Source organism: Ammospiza nelsoni, chromosome 17 (assembly GCF_027579445.1).
Source record: "Ammospiza nelsoni isolate bAmmNel1 chromosome 17, bAmmNel1.pri, whole genome shotgun sequence".
Lineage (NCBI taxonomy): Eukaryota > Metazoa > Chordata > Aves > Passeriformes > Passerellidae > Ammospiza > Ammospiza nelsoni.
In genome coordinates, this window is record NC_080649.1 from 9788425 (window position 1) to 9811911 (window position 23487).

General features: G+C 39.7%; 1 protein-coding gene across 1 annotated transcript; it reads right to left on the reverse strand.

Moving 5' to 3' along the window:
• Positions 1-79: 79 nt before the first annotated feature.
• PLA2G10 (phospholipase A2 group X) lies at positions 80-9375 on the reverse strand. Its single transcript, XM_059484101.1, has 4 exons — positions 9210-9375; positions 4617-4779; positions 3070-3176; positions 80-673 (listed from the first exon to the last, which is right to left on the reverse strand). Exons 1-4 carry the CDS (start codon positions 9256-9258, stop codon positions 513-515), a joined length of 480 nt encoding a protein of 159 aa, XP_059340084.1. The 5' UTR covers positions 9259-9375; the 3' UTR covers positions 80-512.
• Positions 9376-23487: the final 14112 nt, after the last annotated feature.

Consider the following 23487-nt stretch of genomic DNA (forward strand, 5'->3'; position numbering starts at 1 on the left):
AATCGCTAGAAAAAACCCAATTATATGATTCTTCAGTGCAGGTAGCATTACTCCAGGTGAATGAAATTCAACACTTCAATTAGGCTTTGTATTAAGTGTTTAATGTAGATGAGAGGGCTCTTTGTGCTGACACTGTCACTTCATGAACTTTTTCCAGTCAGTTCAAAGTTAACAAATGCTAAGATTTGTTAGTGGAGAAGTTTGATTTGTATCTTATAGCCAGTGGAGGGGGGATAAAAAGTTCATAGTGAATTATATTATCAATCTGAAAAATCTGTGAATTTGAATTAAACAAAAATTAACATTGTCAGTTACTCCTTAAGCTGATAAACTCAAATTTCTATTTAGTCAATAATAAGTGCTTGGGAGAAAGTAAATAACAGGAAAAATGTTTACTTTGCCCATTTTGAGGTTGAGAGGCTGAGATGGAATGAAGGAGTATCAAGAAAGGGGAAAATAATTTCTTGTCATTACTGTGGCCAAAAAAAAAGTCATTTTAGATTTAAATATATTCAAGAGTCATGTATCTGATACCTACACAAAGGCTGAATCTCACCACACAAAAAGTCTGGCCACAAAAGGTATTTTCTGTGGTAGGGAGCTTTAGAAAAACATTTGGCAGCTTCACGGTCACATTCACATGCCATTTTTTGACATTTGTCTTCTAGTGAGTCTGAAAGAAAACACAGTGAGTTTGATATTAGTCTGAAGAAATAAAAATCTCCAATGGAATACCAAGAATTGCTCCCTCATGTTCCATATTTGCAGTACAAATGCCTTACATTTCAAGTGCAACAGGAACTGAGCTTTGGTAAGACTGAGAAGCTGTGCATCAGTCACCAATCACTGATCTTGGCAGGTGAAAATACAACAGCCAGATAAAGTCTAAATACTCTTCTTAGAGTTTTTTAATAAAGGAACTCTGATAATTGATCTCTCTTTAGAAAGTGGTATGGGATCCTCCCTGCCTTTCCTCTTCCTCTAGTAAAACTGGATTTTGGGAAGATATTCCATTCACAGACCCTTTATAATCTACTCTAGGATATAGCATTAAAAATAATACATGGGATATATGCATGGCATGCAAAGGTGTTCCATGTCCAGCCTAAACTGCCCACCTTTTTATTAAGGGGTTCAGTAAGAAGTTAGGAAAACTGTGTTTGTGTGATTAATCCATGTCTTGCCATGTTTGTTTTATAACTGTAGTGTTGTAACTTAACAGATTTCTTGGCATGAGTGTTTCTTCTTGGCATGAACATTTTCTTCTACAGCAATGTATTTTGGGTTCCGTGTGCCAACCCAGAAGTGTGTGGTTTTTTTCTCTCTGTAACTGTCTGTAAACTGAAGAATCCTTGATTACATTTTGTCTGCGTGTTTACCATTTTAAAAGCTTAGCCAAATCACTGCTTGAGATTTGTCCAGGAGCAGAACAAGTGTTCAGTTTTGTGAATGAATTCAAATTCTGCCATGAAAGAGAAGTATTCTTAATGTAAATGTGTTTATGCTGCAGCTAGCTACTCAGTAGCACAGGTAGCATGAACAACATGATAGGATAAAAAATGAAAACATGTTAACTGAGAACTATTTCTTCTGTTCTTCTCCTGGTATTGCTCCAGACTTTGGTTTCCTGACACATTGCCTGATATCTTGGCCAGTATTTTGAATATTGTCAGGAGCAAAATCTTTACAGCCAAATAAGGGTGGGCTGTGATGTGATTAATTAGGGTGAGAGATGTTTTGTCCATCTGGGGCAGGGGAAGATTTGAGCAAGTAGAGACTCTGCATGAGGTAGACACTTGGGCAAAGGAAAGATTGAATATGAAGGAGGAAAGGAAGCAATGTCCAAACTTTCATTTGTTTTCAGGTCAGGCAAATTCTAAATTGAGTATGAAATGAGAGGGTTTTGTGTTCTGTGTAAATAGCCAACTGTTGCCTGTAAACCATGGTAGTCAGAAACTCAGACTTGTTTTAAACAAGTTTATGTAAAGGGTTTTGCATTTCTGTAGTGCAAATAATAACCAATTTTTAAGCTCATTTGCATTCTAGGTAGAAGCATAAAATTACATGTAAAGTAACTGACTGAGCATCTGATTTTTAAAACAAAACAAGCAAACAAAATCCCAAACAGCACACAAACAAAAAACCAATATAAAAATGTAGCAAAAAAACCACCCTGTAAATATTGGGGGCTTGTGAGAAGCTACAGTTTCAATGAGTCTTTGAATATATTGGAAAGCATTTGCTAAAACTTTAAGAGTTATGAACAAATAATGCAAAAGAAAAGCTGCTTTTTCCTGTTAACCATTTTTTGGGGTTTTTCTTTCTTTGTGATTTCGTTGTCCTTCCCTTACCTCAGCATGGCAAGTATATTTTGGAACAATCCAACAAAATTTATCAGGATGTTGTTGGCAATCTGCTGCAATTTGTACACTTGTGTTATGTAGATACTTTCAAATTAGTATTTGTTAATTTAACTTCCAGAAATAAACATACTCATCAAATATTTTATTACCTCATTGTTTGAAACTGTAACCTGTAATTATCAATTCATTCATAAATTGCAGCCATCAGTGCAACTAATCCAGGATAAATATGCCAAAACCATGTCCTTTATAAACTTACAAATAGTGGGGAATATTTTCTGCTAAGTAAGCATCCTTTTTTTTAAACTGTTACAATTTTCCTATCTCCTGTTTGTAGTTGCTCTCCAGCTGAAGCCTTGCAGGGAGTAGCATAACATGGGTTCCTCAGCAAATGTAAATGCTGAGTAAAAGGATGGTTGTGGTTGTGTTTTCTGAAAAGGTAATAGATGCTTCTAGCTCACAGTTTTGTTTCCTTATGTCAGTCAGAGGGAGGATTAAGAAAAAGAAACTGCTTTCAGTTGATTGGTTTAGCTATGCTTTCTGGAGGCACAGTGTATCCTGGCAAAAAAAGTTACAAAAGGAAGGATGGTAAACGAAGAGTTTTACAGTTAATTAAGAAAATACCTTTCTAAAGAGATAATTAGTAGAATTAAGAAACAACCAAACAAATAAACCAACACCAAAAAACTCCCAAGTGCTCACTCACCACACACAGCAGAATTGTCTTTGCATTCCCAGTGGTAACTTTCAGTCTTGGGCTGGCACCCTGCTTGTTCTGCCCTCCCATAGCAGCAGTCATGGTTAAAGCAGCACCTGAGAGGAACAGAGATGGTGATTTATGGTCACACAGTCTGGTGGGGTTACTACAGCTGTGGAATAATAAAACACTCAACATCACTGAGTGTCCAAGCATTACCTGCTCAGGAACCAAACCAGGGTCATGGTTTAAGAGATCACCTGGAAAAAATTACTACTTTTTCATGTAATAAGTGATGAGAAAAATGTCTGATATACATTGAGCTAATTGAATCCTCAGAGTGTTCTCAGTTACATGTGAGAATGCTTTTCTCCTAGCCCCCTTCCACAAAATGAACTGTTAGCTCATTATCATCAGAAAATTTGGAAAGTTGCTCAAAATTGTTTCAAAATTGTTCTTGTCTTAATTGGCACAAAGAATTTTTAGGCTTTCTATTGACATTGTGAAACTGAACAGTACAGGTAAGAATTAATGGCATTTAATGCTTAAAAAAGGCATTAAAATGTGCTGGTGTAGTGTCTCTGCTGTGGAATCATTGCAAGCCCAGAAAAGCAAGGAGAGGACCTGTAATGATGCAGCTTTTTGCTGCAAACTAATGACATCCTTTCTTTTTGACTTGCTGGAAGAACTGGGTGTATCCACAAAGTATTCATTCATTCATTCATTCATTCACTCACTCACTCACTCATTCACTTTCCTCCTGGCAGACTAAAACCATCAGAATGTAGTAGGTAGATGGTGTTTAGGTTGCCTGAGGAACTTGTGTCTGCAAAAGGAAAAGTTAATGCTCTCACTTTGCAATTACTGTTTTTCCTGTGCTTATTAAGTAATTACTTGGTCATTCCCCACAAATCATTGTGTAAAGATCCTGTGGTGCATAACAGCTGAACAACACAGCTCAGTAAATCCATTTCCTGCATAGAAATTTTTAAAAAACCTCAAACCACACAACAACAAATCCAGAACAAAACCCAAAATCATCTTCTTGTCATTTAATGTTCAATTATAAATTACATTGATGATAGTCAGTATGCTGTGATTTAGTTCTAAATGGAAAGGTTTGCGTTTTAGAATTATTTTTCAGCAGTTGAATTTTGCATAATTCTTCTGTATTATTTTGAATACTAATAACATGGAAGATGTAAAATCAAAAGGTTTTTTTATTGCCTTTGTTTTTTAGTTTTTACTTTAGATAACTTCAATGTTTGAACTTTAAAGCTTCTCCAACAAGACTTTAGTTATTTAACTCTGCTGAAACACAGCAGCAAAGAAACTCAGTTGTACTGTGAATCCTGTACTAACTCATTGAGAATTTGAATTAAAGGCAAGGTGGCGTAGATCTATAGCACCACAGTTTGAATGCCTCAGAATTTCTTAGCAATCTGAGCTGTGTTTAAACTTCGTTCCCTCTGTCAGATAGGGGTCATTTATATTTTAGTCCTTTCATTTGTGATCTGCATTGGGCACTGAGTCATTGAGCTAAGCAGGTGTCTCACCAGTCCACTCTGTCCATGGGCCATCCCTTTCCCCCCAGGCCGCAGTAGCAGCCGTAGCGCAGGTAGGCGAAGGGCGAGCGCCCCGTGCTGCACCTGATGGCTCCGGCCAGCTCCAGGATTCCCCTTCGGCTTCTCACACGGCCTTCAACAGTGCCCTTAGAAACTGCAAGAAAAGCTGTTATTGACTCCAACATGCAAATATGAAATAGTTGGGATTGCTTGGGTTTTTTAAAGAGTTGATAATAAATGACGGTACTTGAAAATAATCCGGTTTGATTTTTGACACTTTGGGGCCACGCTGCATGACCCAGTCCATAGTGAGCAGAATACTGAGCCCTGAGAACAGCTGCAGTGCTTTCCTGCCATGGAGGCAGTGTACCATGGCAGACCAGTCATTTCCAGTCTTCCAGCTGCTGAGGGCCAATGTGTTCTGTGGCCCAGGCCCACCCAGTTGCTAAGATTAGCTGCTCCAGTGTTTTCTCTTTTACATAATGTGCAGTTTTGCCCATATTATTTTGTAGAATGTAGTGCTTTACATTGGAAGGAAAAGGTCCTTTATTATAGGGTTTTGGTTTTCCTCATTTTTAGACAAAGCCAAATAACTGGTGGGGATGGTGTGGTGGATGTAAGGCAGAGAAATAGATGGGTGCTTGGAGTTTTTTCCAGGGAAATGAGAAAAGTGGGGTTTGGTTATTTTCCTGTTTACTTTTGTTTGGGGTTGTTGTTGTTGAAGTGATTCTTTGGGGTTGTTGTTGTTGTTGAAGTGATTCTCACATTTCTCCAGAACAAAATTTACTTTAGGAACTCTATTTTAACCATCCCATATCAGTACTAAAGCAAGAGATCTCAAGCAGCAGAAAACTGTTGAGACTCTAGGTGACATTTTTAGGGGTTCATGTCATGCTGAGAGATTGAACTAACATACTGAAGACCCCAGTGGTGATGGGGAGCCGCTCCTTGCAGTGCAGCTTCTTAAAATTACAGCAAATTTTAAGAAGCTGAATGGCTACAAAACAAATTCATTTTAGAAGGCTTCTGATTAGAATTTCTTATTAATTAAACTAATTACATATTTTGGTATGGGGAGAACAGTTTATAAACCTAAACTGCAGTACTAGTTACAGATTCCAAAAGGCATTAAGATTTAATAATTGATAATACCTGTGATGGAGACAGACAGCAGAAAAAAAATAAACTTCATTTTTGAAGGCTTTGATGGTTACTTTCCTACAAAATAGCTATATGATTATGCAGTTTTTATATAATCTGCATAAGCACATAATCTATTATAATAGCATAATAGAGTAACCTTTTGTAATAGATTATATCATAATAGATTATATGATTAACTATAATCAGTTAATGGAAAATCTGACGGAAAAAATACCAGTCCCAGCACAGGTGAGTAACTTGAAATGTGTGGGATGCTGGTGACCTCTGGCTTGTAATGCCATGAAACAATGGAATTTAAACACCTCATGAAATCACCTCAGTAAGAAATACAATTGGTTTGTGTGTGAGAATGGTAAAAAAAACACTTTAGGAAGAATCTGAGGCAGCATCACTTTCCTGGCTGGTGACCACTCCCAGTCTCTCCTGCTTTCTGGGCATGTGATCTAGGGGCAGAAGTGTTGAAACAAGGGTGTTTAAACTTGCACATACAGCTTTGGCCATTGATTAAAAGCAATCATATCCTGAGGAATTAAGAAAAGCTTCCTTGCTATGTAGTTGATTACAGTTTCATTTCAAAACTGCTGAGTTGGCGCTGAACTTCCTTGCTGAGACAGTGCCCGGGATCTGTTGTGCATGGCTCCTGTTCCTGAACATCACCTGTATGTTTAGTGGGAAGTTTTGGTTCTGGATAGCAGAAGCATCCATTTGGGTATAAACAGATTTGTTTTATGATAGCATTGAGAATGTTATGTTCACTGTCAGTACAAGTTCAGTAAATTCTGAGCTGAAAACCCTGCAGTAAGGTCACAGCATTACAAGTGACAATTGGTTATGCTCCTCAGTGTCAGTGATGGTTACTCTTGTAGACAGCCAGTAATGTCTGCAGGAACCATGGTTAATGGCAGAGCTGTGTTTGTTCTGCGTGACCTTGGGGATGCTGAAAAAAGTGAAGAATTTTTGTGTCTCAGTTCCTGGTAACTGGGGAAGGATGGTGTAGGAGAGATACAAGTCATTAAGAGGAAAATAAGAATTTCCAAATCCTATTCCTGGTTTCATCAGAGAATTGTTTGCTAACTTGGGACAATTCCCAGTCCCTTGATTTAAATCCATGACAAGTAGAAGTGATGAACTCTCTGACCTGAGGAGCTCAAGTATAATATGCCATGTGTCTTAAAGCAAAGTACATAAACTTTTTGTCCTTGTAATATATTTGTGTTACAGCATCTGGACATCCAGTTGTAAACCAGCATGGCACAGATACTCTGAATGTGATACTCTGTTTCAACAGCTTTATGAGCTGAGTTAATAAAAGCAATGAAATACTACCTTTGAATGCGCAGAGTTATGGAAACAATCAGAGTATCAGTATGTTGATGATGATGATAGTATATATGCTGTTCTGTGGATTTAAAAAGAATTTTTAAGCCATTCTTTCAAAGACTGAGGGTACAGGAACATTTTTTATGGTAAATATGTGTAAAATTTCCTTTAGGGATATCTCTATGCTCCAGTCATAGTGCTCCAGTAGTTCTGAACTTGAAACTTGGGAATAAGCAGACTTTCTGATGCATTTTCAAAATCTTGCAAAAAATAACTCTGTGCCTTATAGAAACCTTAGTTTTTGCTTATCTTTTTACCTCTTGTTTCATAAGCCATCAGGAATGGCCTTTTTCACCTCATTTTATTGCCCGCACAACTTACATGCTATCTCCACAAACTCTGGTCACATGTAAATTTTCTGAAAGGTTAAATTTGCCTGTTTTGATACTTTGGACCAGTTGGGAAACAGGTAAATTGCATTTCCCGTGCTGCTCACTGCCCACGGAGTGGGTGACTGAGGTGCCTGACTCAGAACTGTCGGAGCGCAGCCAGGCTCTGTAATGAGCACTCCAGGCTGGCAGAAACACTGATTTCATTGCTTTCCTTTATGTTCTTCTGGGCTTTGTCCCATGCAAAGGACGGAGTCTGGAGGATGATCAAAATGCAGAAGGAATCAAAGGGGCAATCTGAGGTCAGGAAGTAGAATTGGGGCAGGGAGCTTGGTGGGCCCTAAGTTGGCCCCATTATGCAAGCACCTTACCTTATGGGCTTTAATCACAGGACTGCCTGCCCCAGACCCTGCTCCATTCTGTGCCCAGAATTTGTGCTAGGAATTAATTAAGGCTCTTTTCTTTAGGATCCTGCTATTTGCAAGATTTGGTGTGGTGAATTTGCAAACTGTGTAGAAATGTATAAAAAAACCTGTAAGAGAATCTTTTACTTAAGGCAGCTGATTGCTATTCTGGAAGATAGGATTTTATCCTTACAGCTGTCACAAAGGTTCAGCATGAGGTTAATTTAATCACTTTAAAACAATGCCTATTGATGTTTACAAATAGTAGGCTCCCAACCTTCTGAATATCCTGGGGTTGGAGTACCAAGCTACCACAGCACTCAGTGAGAACCAGGCTTTGAGTAGTTGCAGTTCCACATAATTTTATGTAGTTGTAAGTTAAATTGGGTTCTACCATGTCACCATGGGAACCTAAAATTAGAGGATGCTTTTTTTGTATCAGCCCACATACCTATCTGAAAAAGAGGGACAATAATATAGTTTCAGAGAAATTAGTACAATCAGATAGTGTACTGATGAATACTTCAGAAAACCTATGAGGAAATGGACTGTGAATTGTTACAACCAGTCTTTAACACTGATTAATAAATAGGAGGTAGGAGACAAAAAAAAATAATTAAATATTTGCTAAGTGACTAATTGGCGTGTGAAGGTGTGAGGCAGGGGTCCTTTAATTATATTCTCACATCATAACTCATTCATGAAGACTGATTCATTGTTCAGAATAACCCAGTTAGGGTTTTGTAGGCAATCTAAGTCCTAGCAATTCCTGCTTCTGAACTGCTTAGTAACTCAAGTGCTCCGTGCCAGCTCACTCCAATACCCAGAGAAGGGCAGGGGTAAAGCTACTGACTTTATAGAAATATTGTTACTGCACGTGCAAGCTGCAATCTGATTTGAAACACGGAACTTCGTTAGCGGAGTTGAACATTACCGATGAACTTCACAGAAGTCATGTGCGCCCCTCCAGCCCCGCTGCCGTGTGCAGGCGCGGTCTGAGCATCGGCCGGGCTGTCGGGGCAGCTCCGGCCGCCGCTGGCAGCGGCAAACCGGGGGTTCCCTTGGGCGAGTCCCACCCCGCTGTGCCCGAGCGCCGGCCCCCTGTCACAGGGACTGCTCTCCCTGGAACACAGGCACCTCCCGGGAGTGTTTGTCCTAACACTCCTTTCTGTACCCCTCTTCCCACCCGCCAGCCCCATCCGGCCGGGTCCGACCAAGGCAGCGCATCCAGCAGAGCCCGCGGCCGCTGCCCTGGCGGGCAGGACCTGTGGGTGCCGAGCCCCGGCCCGGGGCCCGGCTCTACTCACCGGCCGCGGGCAGCAGCAGCAGCAGCAGGAGCGGGGGCAGCGGCGCCATGGGCAGCGACGGGCGGGGGCGCGGGTCCCGGCAGCGGCGCTGTGCTCGGCGGCGCAGTGCGTAGGTGTGAGCCGCGGGCCGGCTATAAAAGGCGGCTTTCTGCCCCGAGCCGGGTCCCCCCGAGCCCAGGTCCGAGCTGTGCTGTCCATCTGGCCAGAAGGGAGGAGCTGCCGCTGGAGGAGCCGGCGGGAGCTGGGAGCTGTCACTCGGGCAGCGCAGCGCGGTGCGGGCACAGGCGGGGGTCACACCCCGCAGGTCTCCGATCGGGGCCGCCTCTCCGCTCCTCCGCACCTTCCTGCTCTGGCAGCTGTATTTTCTCTTTGAATTACAGCAGTTCCTTGGTAATTTCATCCAGATCTAGAAGAGGAAAGCAGGAACTGTGTTGTATGTTAGTCTAGTGGTTAATTATAACCAGTGCTGAAGACGTGCTCTATCTGGAGTCTCCATCAGCCAGACTTCATCTACTGATTGCTCCTTTCCTTGGATGACTAAAGGACAACCAACTCCTAAACCGGTTGCGGATATTTGTATCTTGATAAAAACTTTTTAATTGTACCGCGAACAAAATAAACTCTCAAAGTGAGTAATTTTTTTATACATTGTATATTTGCATATTTTTCCATTCCCTTTCCAACTCTTGTGTTACTTTGTAAAACATACAACTAGGTGTCTTATTACAATCAGTTTCATTGCTTCTCTCAACACACAGACAATACCACTTGCTTTTATGTGATTTTTTTTCTGTGTTCATACTTTCCAACTATTTCTTCAGACCTTTTATTGTTACACTGAAACCAGTGCATTTCCTGTCAGTTGTTCAAGCAATCAGGAGCCCTGAAATTTAGAGTATTGATTTTGTGTGCATGTGTTTTGTCTTGTGGTGCTCATACTTTTTCTTTTTTTTTTATTGGCATTATTATATTCTAGGATATTACCCCCATAGGATCCCATTGAGGCCTACACTGCTAGGATATGGAAAGAGAAATAAAACTAGTTTTATTTATGGAACTTACAAAGAATTTTTTATTTGTCATGTCATCTTACTATTGGAGAGAAGCTGGTAGTTTGGTGGGGGGGGTTGTGAATGGTATTTTCATCAAAGAAATAAGATAATTTTTTCATGCATGTACTGAGGAATAATTCTATTTTTGCATTAAAATGCTCTGATTTCTGTGTTATAACATTCATCTTTATTCAGGAGAGGTAGAAAATCATGTGATATGTTTCCAAGAAACAAAAAGCATGCACAGACAGATCAGACTTGTTTTTGTTATGCTCTCATTAATCCAAGCTCTCTGAAATGTTTGTGTTGGCACTGAAGTGAGGGTAGCATGGAATAAATGTGGAACATTGATTGGAAGGCAGGATGTTGATATGCCACTGAACACCTGGTGGGCCTTTGTGCAACCCCTGCAGAACACCAGGCAAGGTGTGGCAGCTCAGCCAGGACTGTGCATGGCACTTTGCAAGGCAGAGGGTGCCTGTGGGAACCCCAGACAGCAGAAATAAGCAGGATTCCCATGCAGGGTTCTCTGCTGGTGTTTTGCAGAGGGGAGGGTTGCTGGAGGCTTCCCTGATGCCTGCAGATCTGTACCAAGCAGCCACAGGTGCTGTGTGCTGGGACAGTGCTGCCAGCCCGTCCCTCTCCTTCCACCCCTGTGCCTGCTCTGGCCGGCGTGGGGAGCACAACTGGCACTGTGTGCCCAGCACAGCTGGAGTGGAACACGAGTGAAGTGGCTTGTGTGGCAACCAGAGACGTGCTCATGACCCTTATAAGTGCTGCTAGAAAACCCATCTATTGGGGATTTTTTTTTTACATTTTTTAAGGATTTCGTTGCTATTGCCATCAACTGGGTCAGGACAATTTTGCTATTACTCATGGAGTCACATTGCTAATTACAGTTACCCTGGTCTGGCACTGTCACTTACACCTCATTTGTTTACCCACTCTTCCGGTCAATAAGTCACACCTATTAGAGCACTTCAGTGGTGTCCAAGAGCTGCCTCATGAAACTTCCACTTGAACACTGTCCCATCCAGCATACCATTGCATATGACAATGAAAACAGTATCCAAGGGAGCAAGATGAATTACATTTCATCTTGGTCTTCAGGATGCTGACTGATGCAATGGGTTAGTGCAGCTGATATGTTTTTCTCTGAAAAAGGAAAGTTGCCTTAGAACCACTGAAAAATCAAATGAGACTGAAATGCTCAAACTACACAGAAAGTACATAAAGATATGTAGGGACTGAAACTGTATATAGTGATGAAATAAGGAATGCAAGTAATGAGTTCTGATTCCTATGAGTATAGTAAAAGTTCAAAGGAGAACATCCAGTGAAATTGGTGAGAGAGGAGGAAATCTGATAGAAGGAAATACTTTTATTGAGGCAGAGCTAGATTGTCCAGTTAATTGCCAGGCATATGTCTTAGAAAATATACCAGTAACAGACTGGAAGTTCCTATGGATTACAATGATTGAGTCATATTTTCAAAATTAGATTTTGTTCCCTTTAAATTTCTTAATTTAAAAACTTATGTAGCAGTGTAGACCTGTCATATTTCTTTTTTGCAGTGTTTCTGTTCTTCTATTTGAAGTACTTGGAAACTGGCCTAAGTCCTATGTGACAAATGGCATTTTCTCTCTTACTGATGAATTCTTTCTGTCTGTCAGCTGGAGCTGTGCAGAGGCGGGGAGAAGTGTTTGCTTTTCAAATATACTTTCTCAAAAAAGGCTGCATGAGCCTTATGATTGCTTTAATTGTTTTTAAATCTGAGAAATAGATTAATATAACTGAGACACAAGGCTCTACTGAGGAACATTCTCACAGCATAACACTGTTATAAGGAAACTTGTTAAATGAGTTCTAAAAGCCTCATTTCTCAGGGTGCAGGATTATGTACATGCAGGAAAATGACAGAGTATAATAACCCAAAATGTTAAAATATTCATGAAAAGTGCTACCATGGTCTAAAATATAGTTAATGTAAGTGCAAGTTATCCACTACCCTGTGATCAGGTGAAGGTGGTGATCTTAAGAGAAGTGTAATAGTAGATTTACTGCTGACTTAACAGCTGAAAAGCTGTATTTTTGTATTAATAATAGTTCCATTAAAATTTTTTATTTAGTAACAGCAGCTATTTTTCCTGAGAAATGAAATAGCATGGCACCTACCTTGGTCAAATTTATAAATACTCTGCATTTAGCTTATTGTGAACCAATGTAAAGTTGCTGCTGATGAGTACAGAAGTACTAGGGTCTGTAGGTGTCCAAGCACAGTCCTAAAAAATGCCTAGAGCATTTTTTAGCATATAGCACATAGCATTTAAGCCATCAGGCATACCTGCTGCCTCACTGAATCAATGAACTAATAAAGAATGGGTTTTTCCCATTTTTAGAGATGGGAATGGAGGCAGGATGATTTGCTTAAGGTGCTTTATGATGGCTGTAGCAGAGCTGGAAAACAGGAATTCGATGTTTTGCATCCCAGTCCCAGATTAGGTTCTTCTGTGGCACTGTCTCCTGGAGGAAAATAAGGAAAGAAGCACATGCCTTACTGTGAGGGGATCAGAATAATTAGAACTGAAGAGTTGCTTCCCAGCAGTTAAGTCAAATGACTGTGTTTACTTGTTGCTATACTTGGTAAATGTCTCCAAGTTATCCCACATCTTCTTAAACATTGGGTTGGGACACAGGTTTTGCCTGGAATATGTCCTTTACAAGTGTATGTTCCTTCAGATATTGAATATCCCTGTAGTACACATCTTCTTTATCATTGTTGTCTCCATAGAAAACCCAAACCAAACAGCCTTAATTATCCGAGTGCTTGGAAACATTCAGTGCCTTTGTTCCCATTTTTGGAGGTTTGGCTGGGTTTCCTCACTTTCATGACCTTCCATCTTCTCTTAATTCCTTTTCACAACCAATGCTTCCTGTTTACCAATGTTTTCTTCAGCTCATGTTGTTAGAGATGTTGTCCTAAAGCAGACAAGAGTTATAAAGCCAAGTTTGGAGAGACAAGCTCCATGTGGAAGATCACAAAGCATTCTGCTAAGCCATTTTATAGTATTTTGCACTGTACATGTATTATCTCAAATCCAGTTCTAGCATACACAACAAAATCCAACTGTAAGACTCTACCAGCCTATAGCATAACTTGTAATGTCTCTGGTAACAGTATGTCTCTGAGTAGCACATTATGTCCCAAGAGAATTCTGGGGATCATGTCTGTAGTGTTGTCCTTTCCTACCCTTTGGCAGCAGTGTCACTCTGTCCATGCTGCACAAACACCATGCAGTGTGTCACTGCCCATAACAGGCAGCTGTGTGCTGGAAAGGCTGTTATTACAGATTGTTCTTGAAACTGCTATAATGTCTGCAGAGGAGCTGAATTACTCCTACAGTTTTCTTCTCTCTTCCTCCTAGTTTTGTTTTTCTCCTGATCCCCATTCTCCCCTCTGCTCCTTTAGTACAAGAGCTGCTAGCACAGAGTCCACTCCATCCATCCAACCACCCAGGCAAGCAGTGAGATTGCAAGAACATCCTCTCTGAGGATCTGCATCACCATTACCAATGCAGTTCTGTCCATTTTTATGGCATGGAAATACATTGCCTGTCTTTGAGCAAAGGCACACACTGGGGATGCTGGGGAAGGACTCTATAAATAACTTGCAGCTTGCTCAGCTCTTAGGTTCTGACAGTCATCTTTAAGTCAAGTTCTACATTCAGCATTTGCATCCAAAAAAAGACTCATGGCCTGCTTCTTGTGGAACCCAGGGCTACTTCTTATTTTTATATCTTTAGAAAAAGACTTGGCAATGCAATGCGTGCATGTTTCTAAAACAAAATTTGAAGTCTCCAGCATATCTCTGGAAGGATATTTGACTTGCTTTCTTTATAAAGGTTACATCAACTTGGATTCTTGAAATGGCTGATGTAATGACCAGGATGATGGGATAGAGTGACCTCTCAGCACATTTGTACGTGATACCAAATTGGGGGGAGTGGCTGATACACTGCAAGGCAGAGCTGCTACTCAGACAGACCTAGTCAGACTGGAAAAATGAGCTCTTGGGGACCTCATAAAGTTCAGCAAATGCAAAGCCCTGCGGCTGGGTGGGCATAACCCCCCAAGTGGGACAGGGTGACTGCATAGAGAACAGCTTTGTAGAAAAAGAGCTGAGGGTTGTGGTGGACAAGCTGAATGTGAGTCAGCTGTGTGCTCTTGGTGCTAATGTGCCCAGCTGCCAACTGGGCTGAGTACCACTGGTAGGTTTGGAGGGAACTGATTCTTCCCCTCCATCTGACACTGGTGACACCACATCTGGAGCTCTGTGTCTCATTTTAAGAAAGCCACACTAAAGCAAGACTACCAAACTGCTCAGGCATCTGCAGATCATGTGATACAAGAAGATGAGAGAGCTGGATTTGCCCAGGATTTCAGAAGATGGTGAGTGGAGATAATCGTGCTGTGAAGCACTTTGCAATGGAAGGGTGTAGAAGAGATGCAGCCACATTTTTCCCAAAGGTGCTCAAGAAGCAATGAGCACAACCTACAGAAATTCAATATGGGAAACAATTTATTTTTTTAAGGATCAAATACTAAAGCAATTTGCCCTGAAAGGCTATGGCAACTCCATCTTTTGAGATACACATAACTCATCTGAATTGACTAAAAGCAACCTGCTTTAATGGGACCTGCCATGAGGAGAAAGTTGGACTACAAAACTTGCAGCAGTCCCATGTCACCTACACAATTCTGATATTGTGATGTGAGAGAGATACCTTCAAATTAGCAGTTCCACCCTGCCAGGGAAGGAGACTCCAATATCACTTCCTTTTGCCTAAAGGTTTTTATGAAACCATGGCCTGTAGGCAGGGAAGGCAGTAGGCCTGTTCTGCAATAACAGATTAATTGATACTAATTTTTTCCATATATCACCAAGTAAAAGATGCAAATGCACTGGGGAAATCATCTGTGCTGAATTCAAAGAGACTTGAGATTTTGCCTGCTTTTATTATCTAGACAGCTTTGTCACAAACAGAAGCAGTGCCCTTTTCATATTTTCCTACCATTTTAACTCACTGTTATGAAATACCTTTTCTATGCCTTTGTCCTTGTTGACCATTTCTGAATTTTCTTCCAGTTCTATTTTTACTAAGGCTGGGGGGAGGCTGCAGAATTGAATGCAGTATCCAGGGTAGAGACAGAACATGGAGTTATAAAGACTGCAGACTATATTTCATTTAAGCGAGAAGAAAAAGGAATTCACAGTTCTGTGTAACTTTTACATGTCTACTGGCTTTTTCATTGTCTCTAAATGTTTTAAACTGCTTGAAAATAAAATTAAGATATTTTCATTACCTGTTTATTTGTCCACTTAGTTGTTTTGTTCTTCACCCTGTTAACAGTGAACACCCTATTGGTCAGGTCTGCTTGTCTTGCCGCTTTCTTTCAGGAGCATCTGTGCAGTTTTATAGCAACTGAACCTATCAAGATAAAATCCCTAAATAATATGTCCATCAAAGGAATGTAGCCCTTGATTGTTCCAGGCTAATCTGCACAAGAGCCCTCTGTCTTTAAACACCATCCAGACTGCTTTGGGAACTGGGAAGTTACTGAATTTATTGTTGAGGGTCAAAAAATCCCTGGAAATACTGAGGGGTAGGGAACACGGGGATTAGCTAGAGAATTTAGGAGTAGGAAAAATGTGAGTACAGGAAAACCTGTATCTTAAGACATGTAAGATCAAAAAGGTGCTGGATAGTGCTGAAGAACTGAGTAAGTGTCACTTGTCAAGTAGGTTCTGAATCTCTCATCTCCAGGTCTCTGTGGGATGGAGCCCAGCTTTTATTCTTTGCTTTTGCAGAGTGGTTGGGATGAGGGGTAATTGAAGCAGAGATCTGTCAGCACTCACATAATGATTTGCTATATCTGAATAAACCAGACACTTCAAATCAGCCACAAGATGCAAGAGTCATTTGCTGAGAGCAGGCACAGAGTGCCAGTGCACAACAGGAAGGCTAATGCTCAATAAAATGTTGTTTAGGCACCAGGAGGTGCTTGATTTTCAGTGAGAGGTGGGGACTTGGTATTGCATTGGAAGGCAACAAATGCCATGGGTACTATACAATATAAACAAATTAGAACTATTTATATAACCTATAATTATAAAGAGTTAAGCTTATGCTTCTTTGGAGTACCAATTACTGTCTTAAGAATACATTTTCCTAAAACAAAGAAAGATTTTATAATTCTATAGACTTTGTATTTCATTTTAAAAGATCAGTTATGGACAAAAGAAGACATATTCAGGACACTTATGAGCAAAAGACTTGTAGGCTCATTGCCACAAGGAGCTAAGGAAACAGTGGAGTGTGAAGGAAGCTGCTGAATTGAAATCCCAGTACCTGGTACATGTCATTAACTCTTACAGAGTTCAATCAATCTTCAAAGACAAATAGAACTGTTGCATAATTTCCATAGCACAGACTGAAAACTAGCACACCAATGGGTTTGGCAGTCTTCGACTTGGCCATTCTTTTTGATTGTATTTTAATACAAGGAGGATGATCATCTGGTGACTGAGCACCAGAACAGATTGCCCAGAGTGACTGCAGAATTTCCCTCACTGGAGATATTCCAGAGCCAGCTGGATGCAATCCTGTGCCATGTGCTCCAGGGTGATCCTGCTTGAGCAGGGGAGTTGGACTGGATGGCCCACTGCAGTCCCCTCCAACCTTACCCATTCTGTGATTCTCTGATCTGATCCAAATACATAAATTGCTTCCTTGGTTTAATATAAAACAAGTTCCTCATGGTGATACTATATGTACAGAATTTCATCATGAGCCATCTAGAAAAACTCTTATCTACAGATCCTGTGACTAATAAAGTTCATACCAACCTAAACAAGTAGAGCTGCATTCTTTCAAATAACAAGTATGAAGACTATTGTTCCTACATATAAAGGAGAAAAGGTTTTAATTACATATGAAATGCCATTATAAAATGAAGAGACCAAATGCCATGAAATGGCAATATACCAAATACCAAATGCCTCCTTGCATTTACTGTATAGAATGAGGGAGTTTGCTGTACTGTGTGTACCAGGCCTTGCTAACTGGCATCAGGATGTGCAAGGCAGAAAGAAAAAAGGGAGTGAGGAAACAGTCCCAGGAAAGCTTTAAAATTAGTTTTTTTATCTTCAGGTGTTAGAGGTGTGAATCTTACTAAACAGATTTAAATTCTTCTGTAGTACTTATCCTGCAATACATATATGTAGCATCCAATCAAGGGTGATCTCAAACCAGCAGTCAAAAAGTGGCTGTTGGTTTTACAAAGTAAAGTAGTTGACTCCTCTGACTCCTTCTTTGGTAGCTTTCTAGTTTCAAGTCTAGGTTACAGCCTTCACTGATTAGCCTTTTAAATAAACAGACATTTTCCTAAATTGCCATATTGCAGTCTTCACAAAAGTCTTTCAGATGGTAGATACTAAATACATTTTTACCTTTTTAGGGTGTAAACCAGCACATTTTAATTGTGTCTCAGTTACTTAACCAAAAGTGTCTTCATCTAAATTATGCTGAGTGATAAAAATTTTGTCTAGCTTCTTTTTGTGGCTATGATACCTCAAAAATAGGAGTAATATGGTACACACAAAATTTTATGCTGACCATATTCAGATTACCTTTTAAAATAAACAGCTTATGCGTACTTGACATTTTTACTTCACAGAGAAAAACAGTTCTGTGTACATGGAGTATTCAGAATTTTGTGTGTCTGCACATAGGATCTGCATATTGCAATGTAATGGTGATTTGATGCTGCTCTGAGGCTCACAACCATCTAATTTCCTAATTCTGTTTGCAATTCTTGAATGCCACATTAATGTTTTAAAGTTCCTCTAGTTATCTCCCCTCTCAGCAAGAAGATAAAGCCTTATTAGTTTATGCACCATGTAATCCCTAGGAAGGATTTGCCTGGGACAGATAATCTTCACTTATGTTGAAGTCTTATTTAGAATGGAGGGTCAACTTAATTATATAAGCAGGCCTAATTTTTATTCTGTAAAATACTAGACTGAATTTTTTTTAGATTGGTTCTTTCTGACAGCCACCAAAAATACCTGTGTAGTTAAAAAACCCAACAGTCAGTACTGCACAGCACTCTTCCAAATGCAGGGAAGTTCACAGATACTTGTGTGCAGAGATGCTGCTGAACATCCCTTTTCTTACCATCAACTGGGTTTTTTCATGTACTTATTTTTGTTGAAGCAACGCACAGTTTGTCTATGGATGTGTGCAAACAAGTTTTATATTCATACAATAAAGTTGAATTCAAATGTAAAGCAATGTAAAGGAGTAAATTCTCTGCAATGACTTAATTCCTGTTCCTAGGGGAGAGAATGCATCTTAAGATCTAAATAATACAAGCACTAAAAGATCACTTCTTTCCTGTATGGAGAGAAACATTTTCTACCATAGCACATATATTGCATCCCCCCTTCCCTCAGTTTTCTGTAATCTGCATAGTTAGCTGATTACTGCCCAACTGGAAGGACTGGAATTACGAGGGTCCTTTTATGATCATTATGACAGCAAGTTGAAGGAAGAGGAGGAGCTGCAGCAGTCCTAATTTTACTTGAAATACTGGACTTAGAAACCTATGTGAGAACACCAAGCATCACAATCCCTTGGAGAAGGGTTGGCCTCGAAACAAGTGTCACTGCTTACTGCTGTGCTGCTGCTTTCAAGTTTTTGGTCTTTGAATTTTGTTTTCCATCACTTTTTCTGGCCTCTGCCCACCATTTTTTAATCTTTGGCTTCTTAAGTCCCTTGTCATTTGTTCAAGGAGCTGAAGGTCAGATCACCTGATCTGACTTGTATGCCACAGGCCCTGAAATTTCTTATACCAGCCCAAGTAATTTCTCTTTGAGCAAGGCATATTTTCTACCTGCTTAAAGCACATAATTAAATTTGGAGTCACACAACATTAGAAGATAAAGAACTTCCTGTTCTGTTATCAGAAGAGCATCTTGTAAGGGGCCTGTGACTGGAAAAAGGCTGAATGGAGTAGGCACCAGAGGTAGAGACAGACCAACCTAATTAGGGAAAGATTTATTTAAAACTGATCGACTTACAGTAAAATGGGACTACAGCCATTCAGAGTGTGTCATATTTTTATAGCAAAAAAAAAAATAATTAATAAACACAATTTTTTAACTCCTCAGAAAAAAGACAGGCTGTTAATTGAAATCTTTGTTATAAACAATAATTTGGACCTTTGAGAAAAGGAAGGAATGGTAGTAAGTTCAATACTAAAATGTTTCAACTGACAGTCAGAGAAGGCTTAGTCTTCAGAAAATATAAACAGCATTTGTTACAGGTTAGGTTCTGACCTCAGTTAAACCAGTACATACCTAAAAGGTAACAAAAATGTATAAAATTATCTAATGCCTGAGATTCAGCCATTTACAGAAGAAAATACGCTTTAAAGTAAATAAATAATCACAGCTGCCTAAGTCCCATTTTACAAATTTAAGTAGTGAGACTCAGGATAACTGAAGTTCTCTACAAAGTCAGTGGCAAACTGAAAATTTGAAGAGCCCAGCTGCTTGTCATTTTCTACTGTGCTAGTTCTGCTTATTGATCAAGAATAACAATGCTGTGGTTTAAAGAAAGGCTGACATGCCCAGACTACATGAATATAGAAAAACCTCAGAAGGCAGGCAACATTTCCTTTTAAAATAGCTTCTAACAATGCTTTAGTATAATTACACATGCTCCAGACTGAGCTTTGGAAGAACATTAACTCTCCTGTCAATCAAAAACCTCCTTTTTATGCAGCCAGTGGGTGGGGTGCCATATTGAGAGTGCAGCATTCAAGTTAAAACCTCAACCATCCAAGGTTTGTTTTGAGTCTTACAGCACACAAACTCAAACCTTAAATTTTGTGAAAGCCTACAATGTTAGAAACACAAAAATGGATTTATAAAACATATTTCAAAAGCATGTAAAAAGTGAAAAATTGATTAGAGTGAAGTATGAGAAACAGCAGGACTCTGCCTGTCGTAGCAACTTCAATCTTAATGGCAGTGCAATTGTGTTGCAACTAAATTGTTCTTGAAAACATGACTCCACTTACCTATGTCCTACCTTGCAATGGCTGTGTGCACCGTGTGAAAGGTCTCTGCTGCTCCATCAGTGCCATATGGGTAATGGCTGCTGTAACTGTGTGTGCCTCTGGATTCTCTTCCACACTTCTGCATTAGAACTCCACGAGCCACAGATACTGAGTTAGTCTGTCAGTCCACTGTCATGGAACTCTTATCACTTCTGATAATGCCAGTTTGTAGGAGTAATCTGTATATCCTGGGATGCTTCCAATCCAGCTGACAGCTGCAGTTATGGCAGCACTACTAAATTAGGCAGTGCTAAAACAGTAGTTCATACTTGCTTCCCAAAATCTCGAGCAGTGTGCTTTCTGGGGAATACTGACTATTTCAAAGAAGAATAAAATATGCTAACTTTATCTTTAGATATATAAATTTCTTCAGAATAATTCTCTGAGGAACCACTAATTTCCAAGCATTGTGTTGCTTATATGGCAAATCAATTTTAGCCTGAGATTTTATAATTTTAAGGTCATATTGGTTGGAATGCAGGACAGAGGGATGTAATGCACAATTCTCTATGGAAAACACTTTCCTACTGTATCTATGGCAGCATTCACAGGGTCAAGGAATTGTTTGGGTTGGAAGGAACTTTAAAGATTATCTTGTTCCAACCCCCTCTGTCACAGGCAAGGACAAATTCCACTAGCACAGGTTGCTTTAGGGATGCATTCAAAGAATTCTCATGTTTTCCTGCTCTACTTGTGTGATTTCCTTAACTTTCCTTTAAAAAGTTTCCTAAAACTAGTTTAACAAACAACAATTAAAATTCTCTTTACCCTTTTTGTATTTTAAAACACTTACTTGCCCAAGAAGAGTCAAGAATTGAAATGAAGATTGCCAGGAAGGAATGAAAGATGAATTCTACAAAGAAGTTTAATCTGGAGAAGTGTGAGTGTTTTAGGAGGGTGGGAGGACTCTTTTCACCCCTGCCCTCTGAAGAAGATGCATTTTGAATCCTGTATTTTGGTAATGATTGTAAAGAAAACAAAGAAAGCTCTTATCAATTTGATGCTCAGCAACATAAAACCAGAAGCAAGTACATTGAATGCATCAGCTAACTTCATTCTCCTTGTGTTTCTGCAGAGGTATTTTCTTTGAAAGATCCTAGTCAAGTCTGGCCACTCCTTATTTAAAGATATATTTAGATTCAGAATTATTCAGTGTATATATAAAATTGTTCGTTTTGTAGCATGGCTTTTGTTTCACCACATTTCAGGAGACATTATTAATTTTTTTCAGTATTTTCTGCAACATGAGAAAACAAAAAACAAGTATTACTGTTAGGGACTTCAAACTCCAATTGCTTGCAAAGTGGCAGAGGTGAAGCTGAAGAATTCCTTAAGTATGTTTTTATACACAGAGAGTTTGAAGATACTTTGCCATTTGGATGACTCCTTGACCTTTTGGAATAAGTATGACAGTTAAGATAAGCTGATGAAGAAATGCTTATCCTGTTTGCAGGAATTAGGGTATTGGTCTATAACTGAGCATCATGGTGGCATTCTCTATAGAAGGCCTGAGCTTCCTCCATGGTACATGGAGAGAGCTGAGAATTCATAAGAGCCAATATGATCATTGGAAAATTTCTGTTTTAGCCACATGGATATGGTTAAGCAAGGAAGAGCGATGTAACATTTAGCCTCTTTGAGCTAAGACAGCAGGGAAGCAGACTGAGTGCTGATGTGTTAATAGCTTTCAGGATAGGAGAGAAACAGTTTAGAGGCTTTGAAGATGTTTAACCTACTTAGCTCACCTATGAAAAGGATAATCTGCTTGCCAGCTTCAAGAGGATTATAAACAACCCTTAGCAGTCTCCTGCAAAACTTGCTTCAGAGAGTTCACTCATGCTCAGAGCAATCTATCTCACCAAGTGTGTGATTTAGCACTTCATTGTGGCTCAAAACTGAGCCAAACTGATTGTCCTCATGCCCTGTGCTTTGGTTTGTTTGATGGAGCTGTCTCAGAGCATGGGACTCCTTTGGGGAATAAGACAGGAAGGTGTCCTCCAACCATGACATTCAATCTGTGTGTTCAGACTAAAGCTGTTCCAAAGTTAACCCCTGAAATGTGCACTGAGGCTGAGCTACACAACATTTGCTTTATGAAAGGGCTTCACTTGGATGAGTCTGCTTGCACACAGGCATGAGGATGTGCAAAACCAGCAGCACCAGCACACCTTCCTCTCTGGTCTCTCTTGGACAGCTTGTACTAAATATACACTCCTAAAAGGCACACTAACTTCCTTTGACATTACCAAGAGATTGAGATCTTCTAGATCTTGGCAAAGCTAAAAACCAAAGAAAGGTTTATTCTGGCAGGAAACTCCCTGTGGACAGAGGGATTCCTCAGTTCTGCTGTGTTACTTGGCAAAGCACCATTCTTTAACTGAATTAGACATCAAACCATTGTTTCCCCCTCCCCATCTTCTTTATGGGCAGATTTAAATCTTATATGTAACCTGTGATAGAAAAGAGATCAATTCACTTTATCCCTATTCCATCTTTCAAGTCATAGCAGAGTTCTCTAGCATTAAAGACCTGTTGTAGTTAACCTCTAAATAGAAAGCAAAGCAAATATGGACAAGGTCAGGTAAAAAATCAGGATATTGAAGATAACTAAAACATAGCTCTAAAGTACAGCTGCAATGAGCATTATACATTGAACAAAACACTTCCTGAGTTTCATGCTAGCAGTGGATGCAGTGATAGTCTCTGTCTCCCAAAGGAAGTAATCAGACACACCTTATATTGCTAAATTACTTAGTGCAGCCACAGTTACAGAAAAGCAAATGTTAAAATTGAGATGTGATGTAAACAGCTGAAGCTCATGATAATGGGTTAGCTAGTTACAACAGTGAGTAAATATTATATTAGCAAACAGGTCAGAAAATAGGTGTAATTTTCCTCACCTTAATCTCTAAAGCCTGTTTTATTACATACAAATAAGACAGCACCTCTGAGAAAATGGAATAGAACAAAATAATCAAGTAACATAGGACATAGATTGCTACATTTAATAACTTCTAATGATAATAAATGACAAGGAAAAA